The sequence below is a fragment of the Sorex fumeus genome, unplaced genomic scaffold (genome assembly GCF_029834395.1).
Source record: "Sorex fumeus unplaced genomic scaffold, SorFum_2.1 ptg000006l, whole genome shotgun sequence".
In the NCBI taxonomy this organism is placed as follows: Eukaryota; Metazoa; Chordata; class Mammalia; order Eulipotyphla; family Soricidae; genus Sorex; species Sorex fumeus.
Genome location: NW_026606063.1, coordinates 8,586,802 through 8,609,480, shown reverse-complemented (window position 1 = coordinate 8,609,480; position 22,679 = coordinate 8,586,802). Strand labels below are relative to the sequence as shown.

Sequence of the window (22,679 nt, the reverse complement as noted above, 5' to 3'; positions counted from 1 at the left end):
CTCTCCCACACTCAGGGAGTATGCTCCCAAGCAAGATCCCTCATGGTCTCCAACAGTTGACCTCAGGTGAGCCACATCCATCCACCCCTAAGCAATATTAGCTGATGAACAGGGAGCAGTTCCCAGGATCTCCAGGAGATTATCCAATCCCTCCACTCCTCACTGCCAGGTCCTACCTGGGTCTCCCCAGAGAGCTCTCTGCCGGGAATCCTGCCACCTTATCCTTGGGTCCCTGGAGCGCAGCAAGGAGGCAGTGATGAGGAGCCAGGGAGTGGGTTACAGAGCTAGCAGGAGTTCAAGGAGTCTGACGACTGGTCCCCGCTGCTACCGCTTCTGTGGTGAGCCTTGCAGCAGGGCGCTGAGAGTGATGCGAAAGACTCCTGTTCCAGGACTTCGGGGTAGGTGAAGACAAGGCTCAAAGTACATGGAGTGATGGCAGGCGTGGAGTTCACCATGATGGGGGTGAGGGGCTCCTCCCCAGAGATGTCCCCAGCAATGCTGATGGGTTTGATGATGAAGCACTAGGCCTTGTCCAGCCCTGCTGTGAAGGACAAGGGGCTGTCCTCTTCCAAGGCTCCTGTTTCACTATTACCGACCCCACTCTGGTGCCTGCACTGTGCAGCGACTGTAGCCCAGAGGCTGGGGGCAATCCACGGTCCTGGACGCTGCTCTTGCACCTGGGCCCATGGGCCACCAGCATGAACTCCAGCTTCTCCTTTTCCTTCTGCTGCTCAGCGGTCTCTTTCTGCAAGGCTGAATTCTCCTCCTCTAGCTCCTGCAGGGGTCCAGAGACATTGATAAGGGTCAGAGGCTTTGATTCTAGGGCCCAAATATAAGTCAGCTATCGCTCAAGCAAATCGATGAATAATGGGAGGACAGTGCTACAGTGCAGTGCTACTTGTCTTTAAAATAATGGACAACTAAAATAGTTTTAATCTATACAGGGGTCCAAAGAGACATTGATGAGGGTCACAGGCTTCTGGCAAAGGATAGAGGCTGATCGAAATCTGGGTGAGACAATAGCCAGAATCCGGAAACAGTCCGAGTACCGGAGAACAGATGACTGGCTAAAAAACTATGGTTCATCTACACAATGGAGTACTACGCAGCTGTTAGGAAAGGCGAAGTCATGAAATTTGCTTATACATGGATGGACATGGGGAGTATCATGCTGAGTAAGAAGGAGAGGAACAGACATAGAATGATTGGGCTCATTTGTGAGATATTTAAAAATAATAATAATAATATGAGACTAATAACCAAGGACAGTAGATACAAGGGTACAAGGGGCAGGAGGATTGGTCCATGGTTGGAAGCCTGCGTTGAGTGCTGGGGGAGAGGACAGTTGTGATAGAGAAGTGACCACGATGACAAAGATAGTGCACACTGCCCGTGACAATTCCTGAGTGCAGAGCCAGGAGTAACCCCTGAGCAACCCCTGAGCAACCACCGGCAATGCCCCCGCCCCCAACAACATCAAAAAAAGAAGGGGGGGAGCTGGAGTGATAGCACAGCGAGTAGGGTGTTTGCCTTGCACGCGGCCAACCCGGGTCCGATTCCCAGCATCCCAGAGGGTCTCCTGAGCACCGCCAGGGGTAATTCCTGAGTGCAGGAGCCAGGAGGGACCCCTGAGCATCACCGGGTGTGACCCAAAAAGCAAAAATTAAATAAATAAATATATATATATTTTTTTTTTCAAGAAAATCTTGATTGTTGATAAACGTCCCGCCGCAGGTTAAGTGACTTCTGACGGACCTTCAAGGGATCCTGGGCTCTTCCTGGCCTGAAAGCCCGAGGAGGCCACAGGGGAACAGTCGCCGCAGCAAGCCCGCAGGCGGAGGGACGGACGTTGCAGCCAAGGGCGGGTCAGGGTCACGTGCCGCCGCCGCCGCCGCCGCCGCCCGGGTCAGGCTCCGCCCCCGGGCCCTTAGCGCGCGCGCTGATTGGCTGCCGGCCCTGTTGGCGGGAGGGTTCGCGGGGGCGTGCGGCTCGGAGCGAGCGGAGCGAGCAACGGTCCCTCAGGCGTCGTGTGAGGCGGCGGCTGCGCTCGGCTTCCCCGCCGCGGGGGTCTGCAGGTACCTCCCGGGCTGGGGGCTGCGGCGTCCCCCGACCCCGCACGGGCCGCGGACACGAGCCCTCGCGGGCCGCAGCGACGCCGTCGGGTCTAGGGGGGCGCCCAGAAGCCCCCCCCCGCCGAGAAACGGGGGGGCGGGGAGAGAGGGGAGGGGCTCCGAGGAGCGCGGTGGGGCGGGGGGGCGGGCGCGGGGTCGACCCCACGCGGGCAGCCCGGGGTGGGGGACGCGCAGGGCTGGAGACGGGGCTGGGGTCTCGGCTCTGCGGACAACGCGCCCGGAAACGGCCCTGGGGGGCCTCGGGGCTGCCTCCCCCCCCCAGTCCTCGGTGTTTGTCGGGGGGAGTGAGAGGCACGTGACCACACACACACACACACACACACACACACACACACCCATCCTGGGGGGCCTCGGGGCTGCCTCCCCCCCCCCAAGTCCTCAGTGTTTGTCCGGGGGGAGTGAGAGGCACGTGACACCACACACACACACACACACACACACACACACACACACACACACACACACGGAGTGAGAGGCACGTGACACCACACACACACACACACACACACACACACACACACACACACACCCATCCTCCGGTATGGTTCCCCCGAGCACCGCCAGGAGGAATAATTCCTGAGTGCAAGAGCCAGGAGGGGCCCCTGCGCATCGCCGGGTTGCGCCCCAACAAGCAAAAAAACAAAAATAAATAAAAATATCAAGGTAAAAAGAAGGAAAGTCCAGGAGCACGGCACAGCAGGAAAGGCGTTCGTCTTGCACGCGGCCGATCCCGGTTCGATCCCCTGCATCCCCTAGGGTCCCCCCCCCCCCAGCACCGCCAGGAATAATTCCTGGGTGCATGAGCCAAGAGGAACCCCTGTGCATTGCTGGTTGGGACCCAAAAAGAAAAAAGGGGGGGACAAAGTATTCCTAACTGTAGTAATGAGCTAATCACCACCGTGCGCTGGTGCCGGAATATTTTTACATGATGGTAGTTTGTCTTTCTGATTTTATTAAACTTTAACACCGAACATTCATGTATACGTAAAATCAGCCACTGAGCGTATCTTGGTCATCACAACTTTAACGCTGAGATCATCTGGGGGTTGGCGCGATAGCACAGCAGGTAGTGCCCTTGCCTTGCACGCGGCCGACCCGGGTTCGATTCCCAGCATCCCATATGGTCCCCTGAGCACCGCCAGGGGTAATTCCTGAGTGCAGAGCCAGGGGTAACCCCTGTGCATCGCCAGGTGTGACCCAAAAAGAAAAAAAAAAGCAGATCATCTGGGGATTGGCGCGATAGTACAGCAGGTAGTGCCCTTGCCTTGCATTCTGCCAACCCAGGTTTGATTCCCCCTAGCATCCCATACGAGCTCTTGCACCGCTGGGAGTAATTTCTGAGTGTCGAGCCGCAAGGAACCCCTGAGTTCCATTGGGTGTGGCCAAAAAAAGAAAAAAGACCAAAAAAAAAAATCAGACCATTAACCTATTAGAATCCCTCAAAGCACATATGCATACGTTTCTTTGCTGGATTTTTACTTTTTCGGCAAATGCTTTTTGAATAAGTGAATCTGATATCGCAAAATTTATCAGTAAGTATGGAATGGAGAAGTTTTTAAATAAACACTTGCTGTTGCTAATAATTAAGATGGGAAAATAGTTTCTATAAAGTTATCAATAAAGCAGAATCATAAAATTATGAGGGCAAAGAAATACCACATACAAATTATATAATCTCAGCTTTGTTTCTATAATTGCTTTTTAATTTGGTTTTGAGTTCCCTAATAAAGCAAAATGGTATACAGAATCTTATATGGGAAGATAAAGTGTTATCAGTTACTGAGGGAAAGCATAGCTATTCTTAGCACTGAATTCTGAAACCAGTTCCTTTGTGATTGCCACAATTAACCTTTAATAGCAACATAGTAACGTTGGCTCTGTGATGTCCTTGTTTTTATAAAGAAGTAAATATGATAAATAATTGTATGTTTTATTTTTCCAGGAATCTTGGAAAACCAAAATGAGGCATAATCAGCTGTGTTGTGAGACACCACCTACTGTTACTGTTCATGTAAAATCAGGGTCAAATAGATCCCATCAGCCTAAAAAGCCCATTAATTTGAAGCGTCCTATTTTTAAAGATAGTTGGCCAGAATCTGAAAAAAATGCACATAATAACAAGTCTAAACGTCCCAAAGGACCCTGTCTAGTTATACAGCGTCAAGAAATGACTGCTTTCTTTAAATTATTTGGTAGGTTTAAAATATAATAGTAGTTCATTGTAAAGTATTTTTAAAGTTTTAAAGTTGGGCTCTGTTTGGATTACTTTTGGATTAAAAAGTTACTCTTCTCTAGCCTCTAGACTACTAAAATCCGAGTTTCAAATGTAAATTCTGGGCAATTCAAGTTCGTTTCTAACAGTTTTGTTTGTGCTAAAGTAAAATAACTACAGTCTCTGGTGAACCACCCTTCCCAATTGGACTGGACATCGGGGAGTTCTCAAAATTTCTGGTATTAAAACTGAGCAAACTGGAAAGGTTAATCACATGAAGAATTTTCAGTATTATTATATCAAGGAATTACTGCTAAAATTAACTCTGTTGTATTGTCATGGTCATATTTTATATAATGAAATTGAATTTGAATTCTTTCAAATAAGAATTGCTACTTTATCGATTAATTTCTTTTTAAAAAAATTATAGTGCTCTATTGGCCAAAAAAGAAAAGAGAGTTTTAAAAATATATGTAGAATAGGAAGATAGAAAAAAGAGTACAATGGATGGGTAATGTAAATACCTGTGGGAATGAAGTAAGTCAAGTAGATTAATTCTGGTAGGGTCAGGAAATAGGATATTTGTTTATAAAGGAAGGCATATGTGATTGACTAGGAGGAGAGATTTTTGGGAAAGAGTCAAGTCTGCCCTGTTAAGAGGATAGGAATCTCTTTTTAAGGGTAAGTAGATTAGGATTTTTAAGGAAAGTCAAAATAAAGAAGATAAAAATATAAAATCCAACATTTAGAATGCTGCCAGTACAAGTTCTGCTTAGAGAAGACTTTTATGGTGGGACGGGTCGTTTGGAGGGGGATTAAGGTGCTGGAGATTGAACCCCGGGTCATAGACACACAAAGCATGCACTCTACTTCTGAGCTGCGTCCTGCCCTTTACCCACAAATTTCTTTTTCCTGAGCCATACCTAGAAATTCTCAGGGGCACCTCCCAGCTCAGTGCCAGAGGCGGCTTCTCACAGGCATGGGAAGTCACGTGGTGACAAGGATCAAACCCAGGCTTCCTGGACACAAAGCTTGTGTTGTGCCCTGCCTGTTGCACTCTCTCTCCAGCCCTCCCAAAGAACTATTTGTGCCTGCCTCTACCATTTCAGATTACTGAAAAATCTAAATGAAATTAGGGGAAAAATTCTCAAAATTATTACTTATTCTTGGAGCATTACATATATCTGTATCATTGATACTTCTAATATATCAAATTAAAGAGATTATAAGATCACAGATACTTATGCTTTTGACCTACTATGTTATTTTACAGCATTTTTATCTTTGTGTCAAAAAGTGTTTTTGAGACTTTTCCCATAATTGTTAGACTATAACATAAATACTAATGAATTATGAATCATCTTAAAAATCTTTTACTAAAAATTTAAAGAAAACTTCCAAAAGAAAAAAATCTCTTACTTTCATGTGTATTTGAATGTTACATAATTGGACAGAGAACTTTGAGGGGAAAAAAAGAATAAAAAATGAAAACAACTGACCAAAAAGAAAAAATCAATTATTCAGAGAGCAGGGAAGTATATATATTTGGTCCTGCGTTTTATCCTCAGCACAGCCTGGCCCCTAGCACCCTTGAGAGAGGCCCCCACAACAATAAAGACCAAAAAAGACTCAAATCTAAAACTGCCTTGGAGTTAAAACAAAAAAAGTTGTGATATATATATATATATATCACAACTGGAGCGATAGCACAGCTGGAGCGATAGCACAGCTGGAGCGATAGCACAGCGGTAGGGCACTCGCCTTACAAGTGGCCAACATGGCCGACCCGAGTTCGATTCCTCCGCCCCTCTCGGAGAGCCCGGCAAGCTACCGAGAGTATTCGATATGCCAGACACAGTAACAACAAAGTCTCCAATGGAGACGTTACTGGGCCCGCTCGAGCAAATCGACGATCAACGGGAGGGGCCTTTATATATATATATATATATATATATATATATGTATGTATTTAGAAAACACTTTCTACTAGGTCATTATTTCTTGAAGACTAAATTATCATGCAAGAGAGATAGTACAGTGGGTAGGGCATTTGCCTTGCACGTGGATGACCCAGGTTCAATCCCCAGCACCCCATATGGTCCCCCCAAGCACTGCCAAGAGCAATTCCTGAGCATCACTGGATGTGGCCCATAAAACCAGAAGCAAAAGAAAAGGACTATTGCCATACTTCATTTTCTATTTTATTTTTTATCAGGTCTCCTTTATGTAAGAAGATTAAATTTGGGGAGAGTGTGTGATAAACTAATCTATAGTTATAAATTGAGTTTTTGAAATTTTCAATAAAGCTTACACTTTTAACATTTTCCAATCTGAGCTATTCTTTATGGCAAATTAGATGCGAAGCTGAGTTAGAGCAGTAATGTCTTGTATGTGATTATAAATATCAAAGAGATGAAAATTACATTTTAGACATAATTGTACAAACATTTTTATTTGTTTTATATGTCATTTATTTGTCATTTATAACCTTGTTATATTGACATACATTATTCAAAGGGAAACATCCTGTTTTTAAAAGACTAGTTATAGTTATCTTTTGTTGTAGATGACGATTTAATTCAAGATTTCTTGTGGATGGACTGCTGCTGTAAAATTGCAGACAAGGTAAATTTGGATATCATTAAGCCCTCTTGATTGTATTACTGTTCCATCGGAAATTTAATGAAACCCTATAAGAATTTTCTCTTATTAACTAAACCTATGAAAAGAATAAGTCTGCATTGCTCAATCTGTTTTAACTTTTTTTTAATTTTAATTGAATCACAGAGAAATACACAATTACAAAGTTGTTCATCATGAGTTTCAGTCATATACTGTTCCAACACCTACCCCTCACCAGTGTATATATCCCACCACCAATGTCACAGTCTCCCTCCACCTCACCCCCCACCCCAACCCATGGCAGGCACTTTTCCTCTCTCTTTCTCTCTTCTCTTTCTCTCTCATTTTAAATTTTTAATTAGCATTAATTTATTACACATGTATTGTAGATTCATTTTCTACTTAAGGAATTGTAGAATATTACTGTTTAGATAGAATATTAATATATAAGTTCATATATGTTTGAATGAAAATAAGAATATACATTTATGGTTTTTATCAGAGCTATTACCTTCTTGTCATTTGTGGCAAAAGAATACTCATTTTACTCAGTCAATTTGTTACATATTTAATATTTTATAAGTAATATAGGTAAAACAAATCCAAATCTTATAGAGTTAGATTCATTTGTTACATTATTTAGAAAATAGTGATTCCTAAAAGAACATCCTGATGGTAATTTACATACCAAAACTGTAATATTTATAGTACTCTTCAGATTTAGATGAATAGTTAGCTTTCTTTTCAACTTTGTAAATGACATCTTTGACAAAGTTGATACATATAAACTTTCAACAAGGCTTCAATCACATTTAAAATATGTGTCAACAAATAGAACAACAAATAAGTGGAACAGTTTTAGGTTAAATTTCAACTAATACAAACTTTTCTTTTACTTGGATTTTAACATAACCTTAAAATAAGACCTTTCTCACCATGAATAACTTTAATTTATAGTGATTCGATTAGGGGGAAAAAGACGTTTTTCAATTTTGGGAATTTAATTTTGGAAAAGTTTGAACATACATAATTCAAACTTAAGAGTTTGAATTGGACAGATCCATATGCTTTCTAGTCAGCTACTGCTACAACTCATGCTCTCATGTCTTCCAAACCATCTCTCCCAGCTGGGTTAATTTGGAGCAGATCTTAACCATCCTACCATTTAATAAATCCATCTTTTAGGATGTTCCTCTAAAAGATGAATTTTCAACATTATAATGTCACTGATGCCTCTAAAACTAACGGTAATACCTTAAAACCAGTAATTAATGTGAAGTTGTATATTTAACTGCACTAGTTAAGTTGATGAGCAGCAGAGATCCTAACTCATCAGAAGTACTGCACTATAACACCATTTCAAAATTCCGCTACTTATTATTTGTGGTGCCGTGACTGGACTCAGGGCCTCATTCATGTAAGATCTATACAATACCACTGAGCCACATTCTTGACCCCAAGATTTTAAATTACCTTGAAAACTTGAAATTACCCGATCCCATGAAAGTAGCTTAAGTAGGCTTTTTATGAAAGGGAATCTAATATATTAGTATTATAACTTATTTTTAATTTGAACAGACTATTGCATAGTGTGCTAATTATCAGAACCTGCATCTTTGTAATCGTGCAATTAGGAGTCAGAGACAGTATAGTAGGTGAGGCGCTTGCCTTCCACACGGCCAAACCAGGTTCAGTCCCTGGCACCAAGTATGGTTCCCCAAGCCCTGCCAGGAATGATTCCTGAGCACAGAGCCAGGTATAATCCCTGAGCACTACCAGGTGTGACCCCAAAGTAAAACAATAGTAGCGTTAAAGCACTTGTCAATGAAAATGGTTGATTTTAATTTCTGATTTGAGTTTAATTTCAAGAGATTATTTTAGGGTCTGTAGAGAGTTCAAAGAGGTAGTGAACATGCTTTGCATGCAGGAGGCCTGTATTCAGTCCTTAGCTCTGCTTGTTCCACTGAATACCACTGGAGCAACCACTAAGTATCCTGCTGACTGTAACCAAAAACTGTATAGAGACATCTGCAGTATGGAAAAACTATATACATACGTTATGCAAATATGATAAGTAATAATTGGTGAATCTAGATGAAGAATATATGTATATTGCTGCTTTTCCATCTTCTCTGAATTTGAAGTTTAAGTTAGAACTACATCGTTTTTCAAAATGCAAAAATTACATCAGCTGGGTTGAAACAATAGCACAGCGGGGAGGGCATTTGCCTTGGACTCAGCCAACCTGGATTCAATTCCCAGCATCCCACATGGTCCCCCGAGCACCACCAGTAGTAATTCCTGAGCACAGAGCCAGGAGTAACCCCTCTGCATTGCCGGGTGTGACCCAAAAAAACAAACAAACAAAAAATCAGATTTCTAGTTTAAAGATATTGACCAAAAAATTTTAGAGTTCATTCTAGTTGTAATCCTAATCACCTTGATAGGTGCTCAAGAAAAATTTCTGGCTATATGAATCACAGGAAACCAAAAGATAAGTGCTCAGATAGATAATTATTTAATAAAGATAAATAATGCTTTGTTGTTTTGGCTCATTATTTAAAAAATTATGAAAGCAAAACATTAATATTAACTTTAACTTTTTTCCCTATAGTATCTTTTGGCTATGACTTTTGTTTATTTCAAGAGAGCTAAATTTACTATAAATGAGCATACCAGGATAAATTTCTTTATTGCCTTGTAAGTATACTTTAAGTGATTTAGTGATTTTTGTGGTAGTTATTTAAAATATACATACTACTCTAAAACAGTATTAAATGTTTAAATCTCATACATAGACTATATTGTGTAAAAGCTAAACTTTATATTTTATAAGGTGTTTTACTAATCTTATCTTGTTATATGCTTAAAACTTTCTGTTCACTGGAGTTTGCATTTTACATTATCCAGAGTGCTTCGTATGAATCATATAAATATCCCCAAATTTCCCTCCTTTGAACTTAGATATTTTAAAAGCCTAAATATTCTCTTATTTTCAATTTCATATGTTTTTCTTTGAAATTTCCCACATACATTTAAAGGAATCACTACCATTGCCCTTTTCACATTGAGCATCTTGTGGGACATGCTCTAGATACACTCATTGTAAGTTTATGTTTGTCACTTAGGAGTTAACATTTCTGATACTTTCATTTTTATGTGAGATAGACAGTTACAAAGCTGTTCATGATTAGATTTCAGTCATATAATGTCCCAAGCCCCATTCCTTCACCAGTGTAGATTTCCCACCACTTACGTCCTGAGTTTCTCCTCCCTACCACCTGCCTCAATTGCAGGCACTTTCTCTCTTTCTCTATCTCTTTCTCTCTCTCTGTCTCTCCTTCTCTCCCTCCCTCTCTCCCCAGTTTTGAGCATTATGGTTTGCAGTACAGATACTGAAAAGGTAAAGGTAAAGGCCCTCCCGTTGATCGTCAATTTGCTCGAGCGGGCCCAGTAATGTCTCCATTGGAGACTTTGTTGTTACTGTGTTTGTCATATTGAATACTCTCGGTAGCTTGCCGGGCTCTCCGAGAGGGGCGGAGGAATCGAACTCGGGTCGGCCATGTTGGCCGCTTGTAAGGCGAACGCCCTACCCGCTGTGCTATCGCTCCAGCCCATAGATACTGAAAGGTTATCATTATATATATATATATATATATGTATATATATCCAGCCCTTCGCCTACTTTCAACACTCAGTTATTGTCCAGAGTGATCATTTCTGACTATTATTTTCACACTGGTCATTTCTATATCCTGACTGCCCTTTGCCCCACACATTTGTGACAAGCTTCCAACCATTGACCAGTCCTTCTGGCCTCTGTTTTTCCTGGCCTTGGCTATTAGTGTCATACTATTTTTCTTATATCCCACAAATAAGTGCAGTCATTCTATATCTGTGCTTCTCCTTCTCACTCATTTCACTCAGCATGATACTCTCCAAGTCTGTCCATTTATAAGCAAATTTCGTGTCTTCATTTTTCCTAACATCTGTGTAGTATTCCATTGTGTAGATGTACCACTTTTTTTTTTTATCTAGTTATCTGTTCTGGGGCACTCAAGCTGTTTCCAGATTCTGGCTATTGGAATAGTGCTGCACTGAACATAGAAGTGCAGATGGATTTTCTGCTGTGTGTTTTTGTGCTCCCACATTTTTTAAATTTATTTTATTTTTTTTATTAGTGAGACACCATGAGGTACAGCTGTAGACTTACAAATTTTGTGCTTGGGTTTCAGTTATACAGTGATCAAATACCCATCCCTCCACCAGTGCCCATTTCCCACCACCATGGATCCCAGGATCCCTCCCACCCCCCATCCGCCCCATCCCACCCTGCCTCTGTGGCAGGGCATTCCCCTCTGTTCTCTCTCTCCTTTTGGGTGTTGTGGTTTGCAAAAGAGGCATTGAGTGGCAATCATGTTTGGTCTATAGTCTACTCTCAGCATGCTTCTCCCATCCTGAGGGCTCCCACATTTTTAATGGTGTATTTTACTTAACACATTGAACTCCACCCAAGAAACATAGTCTTTTCCATGTCTTCCTTTTTGATATTTACATTCGATTTATGATCTGTTACATGGTTTTAATGACATGGCTTTGCACTCTGTTGACCCAGGCTTAGCTAAAAGCCATGTCATTTAAGAATTTTCATCTCATGAACCAAAGAGGTATATCAGTGGGCTGCAGCACATGATTTGCATTCAGGAGACCTGGATTCAGTTCCGGATACCTTAGAGTCTCCTAAGAACCTACAAGGAGCAATCCTTGAGTAGTAAGCTTGCTGTATCCCCTGAGTACCACCAGGAGTTGCCCTAAAAGCAAAAAATGTTTAAATATTTTAAAAACCAAAAGAATAATCATTCACAAAACCTGTACTATCTAGTGCCTGGACATAATGCTCAAGGAATAAGATGCTTGCCTTGCATGTGGCCAAACCGTGGTCTATCTCCAATATCACATACATCCCAAAGCACTGCCAGGAGTGGCCTGTGAACACTGCCGGTCATGGCCCCACATGCCAAAAAATATATAAATGATACTAGATGCTTGAAATAGTTGTGGTTTCTTATTCTTTTTTTTCTTTTGGGTCACACCTGGTGATGCTCAGGGGCTACTCCTGGCTCTGCATTCAGGAATCACTCCTGGCGGACCATATGGATGCTGAGAATCAAACCTAGGTCAGCCTCGTGCAAGGCAAACGCCCTCCCTACTCCAGTCACAGATTTTTAATTTTTTTTATTGAATCATCATCAGATAGAGTTACAAAACTCTTCATGGTTGGGTTTCAGTCATACAGTATTCCAACACCCATATCTCCACCAATATCACCCATATCTCCACCAATGTACATTTCCCACCACCAGTGTCCCAAGTTTCCTCCCGCCACCTTCCCCTCAGGCTGTCTCTATGGCAGGCACTCTCTCTCTCTCTCTCTCTCTCTCTCTCTCTCTCTGACCCCATCTGTCTGTCTGTCTGTCTGTCTCTCTCTCTCTCTCTCTCTCTCTTCCCCCTCCTTACCTTCTTTCCTCCCCTCCCTTTGGGGCATTATGGTTTGTAATACAGATACTGAGAGGTTATCATGTTTGTTCCTTTGCCTATTTTCAGCATGCAGCTCTTATCCAGAGTGATCATTTCCAACTACCTTTGTCACAGTGGTCCCTTCTCTATCCCAACTGTCTTCTCCCCCAGCACTTGAGGCTGGGGGTAATTCTAATTGTGGACAAATTCTCCTGGCTCGTTTCTACTGTTCTTGGGTATTAGTCTCATATTGTGTATTTTTTTAATATCCCACAAATGAGTCCAATCATTCTATGTCTGTCCCTTTCCTTCTGATTTATTTCACTCAGCACAGTACTCTGAATGTCCATTCATTTATAAGCAAATTTCATAACTTCTAACAGCTGCATAGTATTCCATTGTGTACATGTACCATAGTTTCCTTAGTGCCTGTTCTCAGGCACTTGGGTTGTTTCCAGATTCTGCCTGTTGTGAATAATGCTTTGTTTTTGACGTTGGTATGATGCTGGGTATTCGCCACTGGGTGGATGCTGGGAGAAAGGGAGTCTTCTTTGTTGCTAGTGGGAATGCTGACTGGTCCAGCCTTTTTGTAAAACAATATGGGTATTCCTCAAAAAGCTAGAAATCGAACTTCCATACAACTCAGCAAAACCACTTATGGGAATACATCCAGGGGGCCCAAAAACACAGCACAAATGCTATCTGCACTTCTGTGTTCAGCACAGCACTATTCACAATAGCCAGAACTTAAGAATATATATTGTTTACATTTCTTTTAGCCAGAGAGAGGTTTTGTATTAGTCTTGGTTGTGCTAAGGGAATATTCTCAGCTTGGTACTTTGAGTCACTCTCTGGGAGTCCTTGGGAAGACCATGTGATGCTGGGCATTGTTTTACTTTCTTGTAAAGTTATTGTCAGTAAATCACGGTGTCATTTTACCCTACCTAGTACAGTTGCATTGCATGCATGCTATATTAAATATAACATGGCCAGGAATTTAATTCAACATTTCTTGCATGTATGAGGCCCTGGGTTTTATTTCTAGCACTTGATATTACATTAGTTATAATTTCTATTTTATATCTAAACATGGGGCTGGAGTGATAACACAACGGGTGGGGCGTTTGTCTTGCACGAGGCCCACCTAGCTGACTGGGGTTCAGTTCCTCCGCCCCTTCTGGAGAGCCCAGCAAGCTACTGAGAGTATCTCGCCCGCAGGGCAGATCCTGGCAAGCTACCCATGATGTATTCGATATGTCAAACACAGAAACAAAAAGTCTCACAATGGTGGAGTTCATGCCCAATTCAATCAGCTAATCAGTGGCTGAATAAATAGCAGTACTCTTACATTAAAAAAAAAAAAAGTCTTACAATGGAGACATTACTGGGCCCGCTCAAGCAAATTGATGAACAACCAGAGGACAGTGCTACAGTGCTATCTAAAATACTTTCGTATAACCTGACTCAGTACCCATTAAATATTTGTTAACTATAGTTGTAACTCAAATTCTTTTCCTTTCTGTTTTATCACTCTTCCCCATTTTATTTTATAGTCCTTTGTTTCCTATTTAATTCCCTCTTTTATTTGACTCCGACCTCTTAAAAGCAAGGAACTTTTAAAGCATCCTTCAGTGACTTATAGAGGATTTCATATATGAATAAACACAATTAACAACGGTTAATAGCACAGTGGTCGGGCGTTTGCCTTGCATGCAGCCAACATGGCCGACCTGAGTTCGATTCCTCCACCCCTCTCGGAGAGCCCGGCAAGCTTCCGAGAGTATCTCGCCCGCACAGCAGAGCCTGGCAAGCTCCCTGTGACGTATTCGATATGCCAAACACAGTAACAACAAAGTCTCCAATGGAGATGTTACGGGGCCCGCTCGAGCAAATCGATGATCAACGGGAGGGCCTTTACCTTTACCTTTAACTATTATACAAGAGAAATGGACTCTGTTCCAGAAAACTCTTAGCTACTTTAGATTAGAAGATAACTATACAATACAGATATTTCCACAACATAGAATGCTAACCCCTATATGATCATGACACAGATATTCCATCACATAAAATCCCAAAGGTCATTTAGAGTAGAATTATGATTTAATCATAATACCATGGTGCGTTATAGATTTGCCATGGTTTACTTAGTTCAAGGGATAGCACAGTGGTAGGGCATTTGCCTTGCGCGCAGCCAGCCCAGCCAAGCCGGGTTCGGTTCCTCCGCCCCTCTCGGAGAGCCCGGCAAGCTACCGAGAGTATCTTGCCCGCACGGCAAAGCCTGGCAAGCTACCCGTGATGTATTCGATATGCCAAACACAGTAACAAGTCTCAAAATGGAGACGTTACTGGGCCCGCTTGAGCAAATCGATGAACAACGGGAGGACAGTGCTACTTAGTTCAAAAGCACTGAAAGGGTCAACATCTCTATATAACCTTTACAAAAACTATCAGGGACACTGAAAGTAAGAAATTACATAATTTTATAGAGAACATGATTTGATTCATTACATAACTGAATGAAAGTAATATTAAAATATATGCAGTTATTATCAAGGAGTAAAATGATGGCTTATTCTAAATTAATACAGTAAATATGAATATGCACATGGATTAAAACTACATAAGAGTTTATGTATAAGAGCTTACAAATAAAGGTAATTATTCCTCCTATCTCATGACATTAGCCTCCCTTAGTATAATTAACATTTTATTGTGCCTAGAAATAATTTTTATATGTGAGCCAGTATTTCATGGATATATTCCTTTCCTAACTTATATTCTCATTATTTTATAATTCTATAATTTTACCTGATACCGTCTAAAAAAGTTAGAGATTATAATTTTTATACACCTTTTTTTTGGTCTTTATTATTTTAGAGCATTACAAAGCCATTCATGATTGGATTTCAGTCATATAGTATTCCAACACCCATCCCTCCATCAGTATACATTTCCCAGCATCAGTGTCCCCCAGGTTCTCTCTCTCTATCTATCTCTCTCTTTCCCCACTCTTCCACCCCCCACCTTTGGTGGGGTTTTATTTGTTTGTTTGTTTTGCTTTTTGGGTCACACCTGGCAATGCACAGGGGTTCCTCCTGGCTCTGCACTCAGGAACCACTCCTGGTGGTGCTCAGGGGACCATAAGGGATGCTGGGAATTGAACTCAGGTCGGCCACGTGCAAGGCAAACGCCCTACCTGTTGTGCTATCGCTCCAGCCCCAGCCCCCCACCCCCTCCTTTGGGCATTGTGGTTTGCAATATCAATACTGAAAAGTTATTAAGAATATCCCTTACTTACTTACTTACTTACTTACTTTCAACCCTCAGATCTTGTCCAGAGTGATCAGTTCCAGCCATTATTGTCATAGCACACCTGTTTTCTTGTGCATATGTTGTGCCCGGGAATTAACTCAGTACTTCATGTATAAAGGCAAGTCCTTTACCACTGAGTGACTTCCTGGTCCTATATGTCTGCGCTTTTTATGGGGGTGACCAAGACCTGACAGTGCTTGTATTTACTCAAACCTCTCTGTCTACTATGATTCATGATTGTGTCACCTACTTCTATTTGGAATAATTTCTCTGATATTCTGACTACCTTTAAGACTTATTTTTCCTTTGAAGTTTGTTCATTTCAGCATCTCCAGAGATCAGAATCTGTTCCTGCTTTTTGTGTCTTATCCCCTTTGTGTTTTATAGTTTTTTTTAATTGTAAATTACCTTTGGAAAAGTCATCAATAGTACTTGCATTGATTCCAGTGGGAAATCTACTCTATCCTTATTTTTATCCCTGTGTTGTATCTTTCTGCCCCCTCCCTGTTTAAAATTTTTATCACTAGTTTTGAGTCATTTATTAAATGCCTCAGTGTGACTCTCTTCATGTTTTGTGCTTTGAGTTTTATTCAGTTCATCACATTTCAAATTTTTGAGCCACTATTTCTTCAGACTTTTTTTTGTCTACATGCCACCTTTTAGGACCATAATTTCATTTTCTTTAGGCTGCTTGACATTCTATTACATTTCATTGGTGTTCAATTCATTACTTTTGTTCATTTTTAACTGTGTTTCATTTTGGAGAGCTGCTAGTGCTTTGTATTCAGTACACAATCTGTTCTTTGATATTTAATCCTCTAATCCTACTCAGTGCATCTTTCATTGTATACGCAGTCCCAAGTTGAACATTGCTCTAGATTTATTTAACACACTAGATCTGAAAGCATAAGACTATTATCAAGTAACTGTATCCCAAAACAAAATTCAAGATACATAGTTACACGAAAATATCCAGAACAAGATAAACATCACTGTATATCAAGTTTTTTCTATATCTCTTGAATTTTGGTTAGAATTGAGCACCTTTTAGTGTTTATTGGGGGACTTTATTTAGTGAACTGCCTGTCTCTATTTCATTTTTGAATTGTTGGTCTTCTTTATTAGGTATCTGGCTAATACAGTTGAAGAAGATGAAGAAGAATCCAAATATGAAATTTTTCCATGGGCTTTAGGGAAAAACTGGAGAAAATTATTTCCTAATTTCTTAAAGTTAAGGGACCAGCTCTGGGATAGAATTGACTATAGGGCTATTGTAAGTAGGCGATGCTGTGAGGAGGTAAGATTAAAAATACTTTCTATATTTAATCTTTATCTTTATGTAAATTGTCTTTGTCTTTTTAATATGCTTGTAATTTTAATACACATAAGAGAGGAGTATTAATCTTGCAAGTTACCATGAAACACAACTTGTACATTACAACGTTTTGTTGTCTTCTTCACTGTATCACTGTCATCCCATTGTTTATAGTTTCCTCGAGCAGGCACCAGTAACGCCTCCATTCGTCCTAGCCCTGAGATTTGTAAGTGCCACATTGGGGGCTCTTTCAGGGTCGGGGAATGAGACGCATCCTTGTTACTGGGTTTTGGCATATGGAATACACCACAGGGAGCTCATCAGACTCTGCTGTGTGGACAGGATACTCTCGATAGCCTGCCGGGTTCTCCAAGATCGAGAACTAGACAATAAGAGGTCGTTCCGGGACCTTGGTTTATATAGTCTCTGGGTCTTGGCCGTTGATGGGATTACATGGGTGCCGGGGCAGTTGGTGGGTGTAACGCCTAGCTACTGGAAGATGGGGGATCTGGGTGGAGGAGGCCCAGTCCCAATCCGAGCGGGCTTGGAGATCTCAGCCCTGGGTCAACACACACCTGGGTTCCTCTGCCGGTTCCTTCATGCACAAGGCTCGGCCGAGCATGTGGAGAGTGCTCTTAAGCATGGCTGTGGCCAGTTCCAGAGGTCTTCAGCTGCCAGCGCTCTGCTCGGGGCGGGGAGAGAAACTCAACCCACCCCCCTCCAAGGGGCCCCAGTGAGGACAACCAGGCATGGGGGCAGGAGACTCTGCATTATCTTCTTATAGGGGCTAAATCCACTGATTCTGGGGGCTCCATAACCACATCTATTGATGCTTGGAGGGGCCATTCTGTGCCAGGTAGCAAACTCAGGGATGTGCTCTATTACTTGAGCTATCTACACAACCCTTATAATGCTGGGTTTTTTTGTTTTGTTTTGGGGGGCTTTTTTTGATCAGTAATTCCTAGCGGTGCTCAGGAATTACTCCTGGCAGGGCTTGGGGGATGATATAGGATGCTGGGGATAGAATCTGGGTTGACCACATGCAAGGCAAATGCCCTACCCACTGTATTAAGAATAAGAAAGGTTTTATAGAGAATAGTAGCTAAGAATCAGAGTGCAGGCACAACCTATAGAATAGCATTGTTTCTGAGTAGATAACAGTTTACTAGAAGATACAGACTCAGTTCAGGCCTACTCTTGACCAGGACTTTTAATTTCACTTGAAATAGTCTTTCACCTGAGAAATTTCGTTTTGCTTTGTTTTGGGGCCCCATCCATTGATGCTTAGGGGTTATTCCTGGCTCTGCACTCAGGAATTACTCCTGGTGGTCAGGGTACTATATGTGATGCTGACGATCAAATCCAGATCAGCCATTGCTATTGCTCTGGCCTCTCACCTAAGAAACTTTTACATGGCCTGGGTATATACCTATATAAAATATATTTAAAAATCGAGCATTTAATAACAAATTATAAAAAGATTTGAGATTTATTTCATCTGACTCTTTTATCAGGTCATGATGCACAGTTTAAGGCTTAGGTGGCATGACCTAATTTTATAACACAATAATTAAGTCATTAATTCTCTTTTTTAGAAGAACCTACTACTGTAGTTTAGTGTATTTCTCTCATCTGAAAGATCGCCAATATAGTAGGAGGAGATGGTGTCACACGCTAAAAATAGCAACACAGAAATTTATAATTTCTATTAAAGTTCAAATTCCAGGTTTACAAAATTTAAATAAGAACATATGATAAAATTTAAATGCATTTAAAAATCATACCTCTTTTCACAGTTTTATTGATGTCAGATTCTATTTTAGATAAAGCAGAAAGATCCTAAAAACTAAATTATCACAGGGCTGGGGCGACACTGTCATGGGTACAGCACTTGCCTTGCACGTGCTGATCTGTTTTTGATCACTGGCACCATATTTTTTCCCAAAGCCCCACCAGGAGTGATCCCTGAGCATAGCCAGGTATGGCTCAGAAACCAACCAAATAGAAGAGACTAAAGAATATTTCCTTACTTATTAATATTTTAGAATCAGCTTCCTTTTTTGGACTTGAGCTTTTCAGAGTTGGAATCTATGACACACAGATTATGGAAGATGCTAACCCAATAAGAATCAGTTTTCCTCAATTCCACCCCTTTTATCCATCATAGAGGGTAGCAGTTTTATCAAGGGGAACTTCTTCTCTATGATTATTATGTTATCTGACCTAGATGGCACAATAACCTATTAGAAGTGATCATATTAGGAGTGGTCCCTAAACAAAAAGCCATGATTATACCCTGATCACTACTACCCGTGTGACCCCAAAACAAGACCCCCACCCACACCCCCACCAAAAAAAAAAAAGGCTGATTTCTCTGTCAGTTATCACTTGATTTATTCTGGATGAGGACTACAGAAAGCAATGTTTTGAACAAAATAATTCAATGATAGGCAGAAAAGCCACAACATAGGGAAAGTGTTGAAACTCTAAACTTGACAAAGATCAGGAAGCAAGTTATACCCTAGTGACAAAGATGGCAATGTTAAGGAAGACTCAATATTACAAAATGATAGTTTCCCTTACTGTAGCACTGTAGCACTGTCCTCCCATTGTTCATCGATTTGCTTGAGCAGGCCCAGTAATGTCTCCATCGTGAGACTTGTTGTTACTGTGTTTGGCATGTTGAATAAGTCACGGGTAGCTTGCCAGGCTTTGCCATGTGGGCGAGATACTCTTGGTAGCTTGCCGGGCTCTCCAAGAGGGGCGGAGGAATCAAATTGGGGTCAGCCGTGTGGGCAATGTGCAAGGCAAACTCCCTATTCGCTCTGCTATCGCTCCAGCCCAGTTCCCCTTACATAGTGATATAAATGTGGTACATTAGGAAATGAGTTCTCAGGATTTTAAATTTATATAATAGAAAGAGTTGTGGATTATTTCATAATGGGAACAGGGAAGCTGTAAAAGCAAACTGATTTATTGGAAATATAACAAATTTGGTATCAGATATGCATTTAAGGATATAGTTGCTCGAGGCCCCTCCCGTTGATCGTCGATTTGCTCGAGTGGGCCCAGTAACGTCTCCATTGGAGACTTTGTTGTTACTGTGTCTGGCATATCGAATACTCTCGGTAGCTTGCCGGGCTCTCCGAGAGGGGCGGAGGAATCGAACTCGGGTCGACCATGTTGGCCGCTTGTAAGGCGAATGCCCTACCCGCTGTGCTATCGCTCCAGGATATAGTTACATAGGTGAATGATCAAGAGCAGTAAATACATAATCACATATAAGGATTTTCCCCCCACACTTTATTAAAATATCATGGTTTACAAAGTTGTTCATGATTTGTTAAAGACATCCAATATTGCAACAACAAACCCACCACCAGTCTCATATAAGGATACTTAAAGCTTGATAGAGTAGATCTTCCAAAGTGGGAAGTAGTGTGAATACTCTTAAGTGAGCACTTATCAAGTACTGTTCTAAGTTTGCCACATGTTAACCCTTAGAACAATTCTGACAACTAGATAAGCAATCCCTGTTGAGAAAAGAGGCACAGAAGAGATGGGATTAGGGATGTGGGTCAGTGGTAGAACACTTACCCAGCATACGGAATGCCCTGGGTTCATCCCCAGCACCACCAATGTGCCAAAATATGCACAGACAGGCTGAGGGACTTCTCCACGGTCATTAATTGGTATAAGAGCAGTGTTCAAACCTAGGAACTCTAGATCAGTGTGTTTACCTTGCTACACTATACTACCTCTTGAAATTATGAAGTAAATAGAGAAAAAGAGGGCCGGATATTTAGTTTTATGAACATATACAAAAGGTGCTGACATGAATTACTGAAGAGTAAAATGAAACTAAAAGCGATAATGTTTTTAGTGGATTTAAGTGCTATCAGTGCTTCAGAAAAAATCCTTTTCATAGTATCTCAGAATTTGAGAGCCTTATGTGATGTTTTATAATATATAAAAGATGTTTTGTGGCCCAGCTTATATAACTTATAACTTATAACTTATATAACTTATAACTTATAACTTATATAACTTATCTAAAGTTATAGAACTAATAAAATTAAAACCAAAATCTCTTGATAGTGGTACACTCACAATCACGATCACAATCATCCTGTTTTTCGTCGATTGCCTCGAGCAGGCCCCAGTAACGTCTCCTTCGTCCTAGCCCTGAGATTTTAAAAAGTGCCATATTCAAGGCTATTTCAGGGTTAAGAGAATGAGACCCATATTGTTACTGGTATTTGGCATATTGGTTACGCCACAGGGAGTTTGCCAGACTCTGCCGTGTGGGCAGGTTACATTCGGTAGCCTGCCAGGTTGTCCAAAATAAGAATGAGATAATAAGATGTTGCACGGCTGCAAATGTGGCCACACGCTTCCAGGAACTGGGTTTTATAGTCTCTGGGTCTTGGCCACTGATGGGATTACACGGCGCCATGGGGCCAGTTGGTGGGTGTGACCCCTGCCTACTGGAGGATGAAGGATCTGGGTGGAGGATGCTCAGCCCCGATCCGAGCAGGCTTGGAGATCTCAGCCCCGGGACCCACATGCCTTTGCTCCTCTGCCGGTACCTTCATGCGTGTGGAGAGTGGTCTCAGCATGGTTACGGCTGGTTCTGGAGATCTTCGGCTGCCGGAGCTCTGCTCGGGGCGGGGAGGGAAACTCAACCCGCCCCCTGCAAGGGACCCTGGCAAGGACAGCCAGGCGCAGGGGCAGGAGACTCTGCCAGTGGTACACTATTTCTCTTAAATTCGCTCACTTTGTCATGTTTTAAAATAAACAAGTGTATGCATTATTTTTCTTGCTGGACTGGCATGTGGATAGTAATGCCTAGCTTTTTGCAGAAAGAACAGCACCAAACCAATCTAAAGTCCTTGAATTTTGCTTTTTACTTTGCTGTAGGATTTCTAAGAAAATCATGTTAAAGATTCATGTCAGTGACCATTAATTCTTGATTTTCACCTGTGTATAAGAAATACTTGGGGATGAAGTGATAGCATAGCGGGTAGGGCATTTGCCTTGCATGCAGCCAACCCGGGTTCAATCCCCAGCACCCCAATGGTCCCTCGAGCACAGCCAGGAGTAATTCCTGAGTACAGAGCCAAGAGTAACTAACCCCTGTGCATCACCAGGTGTGACCCAAAAAGAAAAAAAAAATACTTAATGACTACATAACAGTTTGGAGAACATTTGATATAGAGGTGTATGAGGCTATTTGTGCCCAGACAGGACTTTTGACAGATAGTTTGTGTGCAGTAGGAGATGAATCCAATACTTGACATGTCTTCTCAAATTCCTAATACACTATAAAAGCTTTTTTTTAGAAATTTGGGCTTAGGCTGGGTGTTCTGTTTTGTTTTTTTGTGGGGGTAAGAGCGGGGCCACAAACAATACTAAGACAGGGCATTCCAGATGTAGGAAAGAGAGATACAAAAGTGTTAAAGAAATAATAGTTTAAGCTGGAAGTGGGGCTAGAGAGATAACTCAACCTGGAGGATAGAGATGCTCTGTATACAGGAGGCCCAATTTCAATCACAGCACCATTGAT

General features: G+C 41.8%; 1 protein-coding gene and 1 pseudogene across 1 annotated transcript in view; one reads left to right on the top strand and one right to left on the bottom strand.

Annotated features, from left to right (window-relative positions):
- Positions 1–284: 284 nt before the first annotated feature.
- LOC130034238 (fos-related antigen 2-like) lies at positions 285–3,148 on the bottom strand (annotated as a pseudogene).
- A 944-nt stretch (positions 3,149–4,092) lies between these two features.
- SPDYA (speedy/RINGO cell cycle regulator family member A) overlaps positions 4,093–22,679 on the top strand; it is a 27,445-nt gene continuing 8,858 nt past the window's right edge. Inside the window, exons 1-4 of the mRNA XM_056124764.1 lie at positions 4,093–4,324; positions 6,911–6,969; positions 9,581–9,666; positions 16,924–17,095. Coding sequence (XP_055980739.1) covers positions 4,093–4,324; positions 6,911–6,969; positions 9,581–9,666; positions 16,924–17,095 — 549 coding nt within the window. The remainder of the gene's footprint in view (positions 4,325–6,910; positions 6,970–9,580; positions 9,667–16,923; positions 17,096–22,679) is intronic.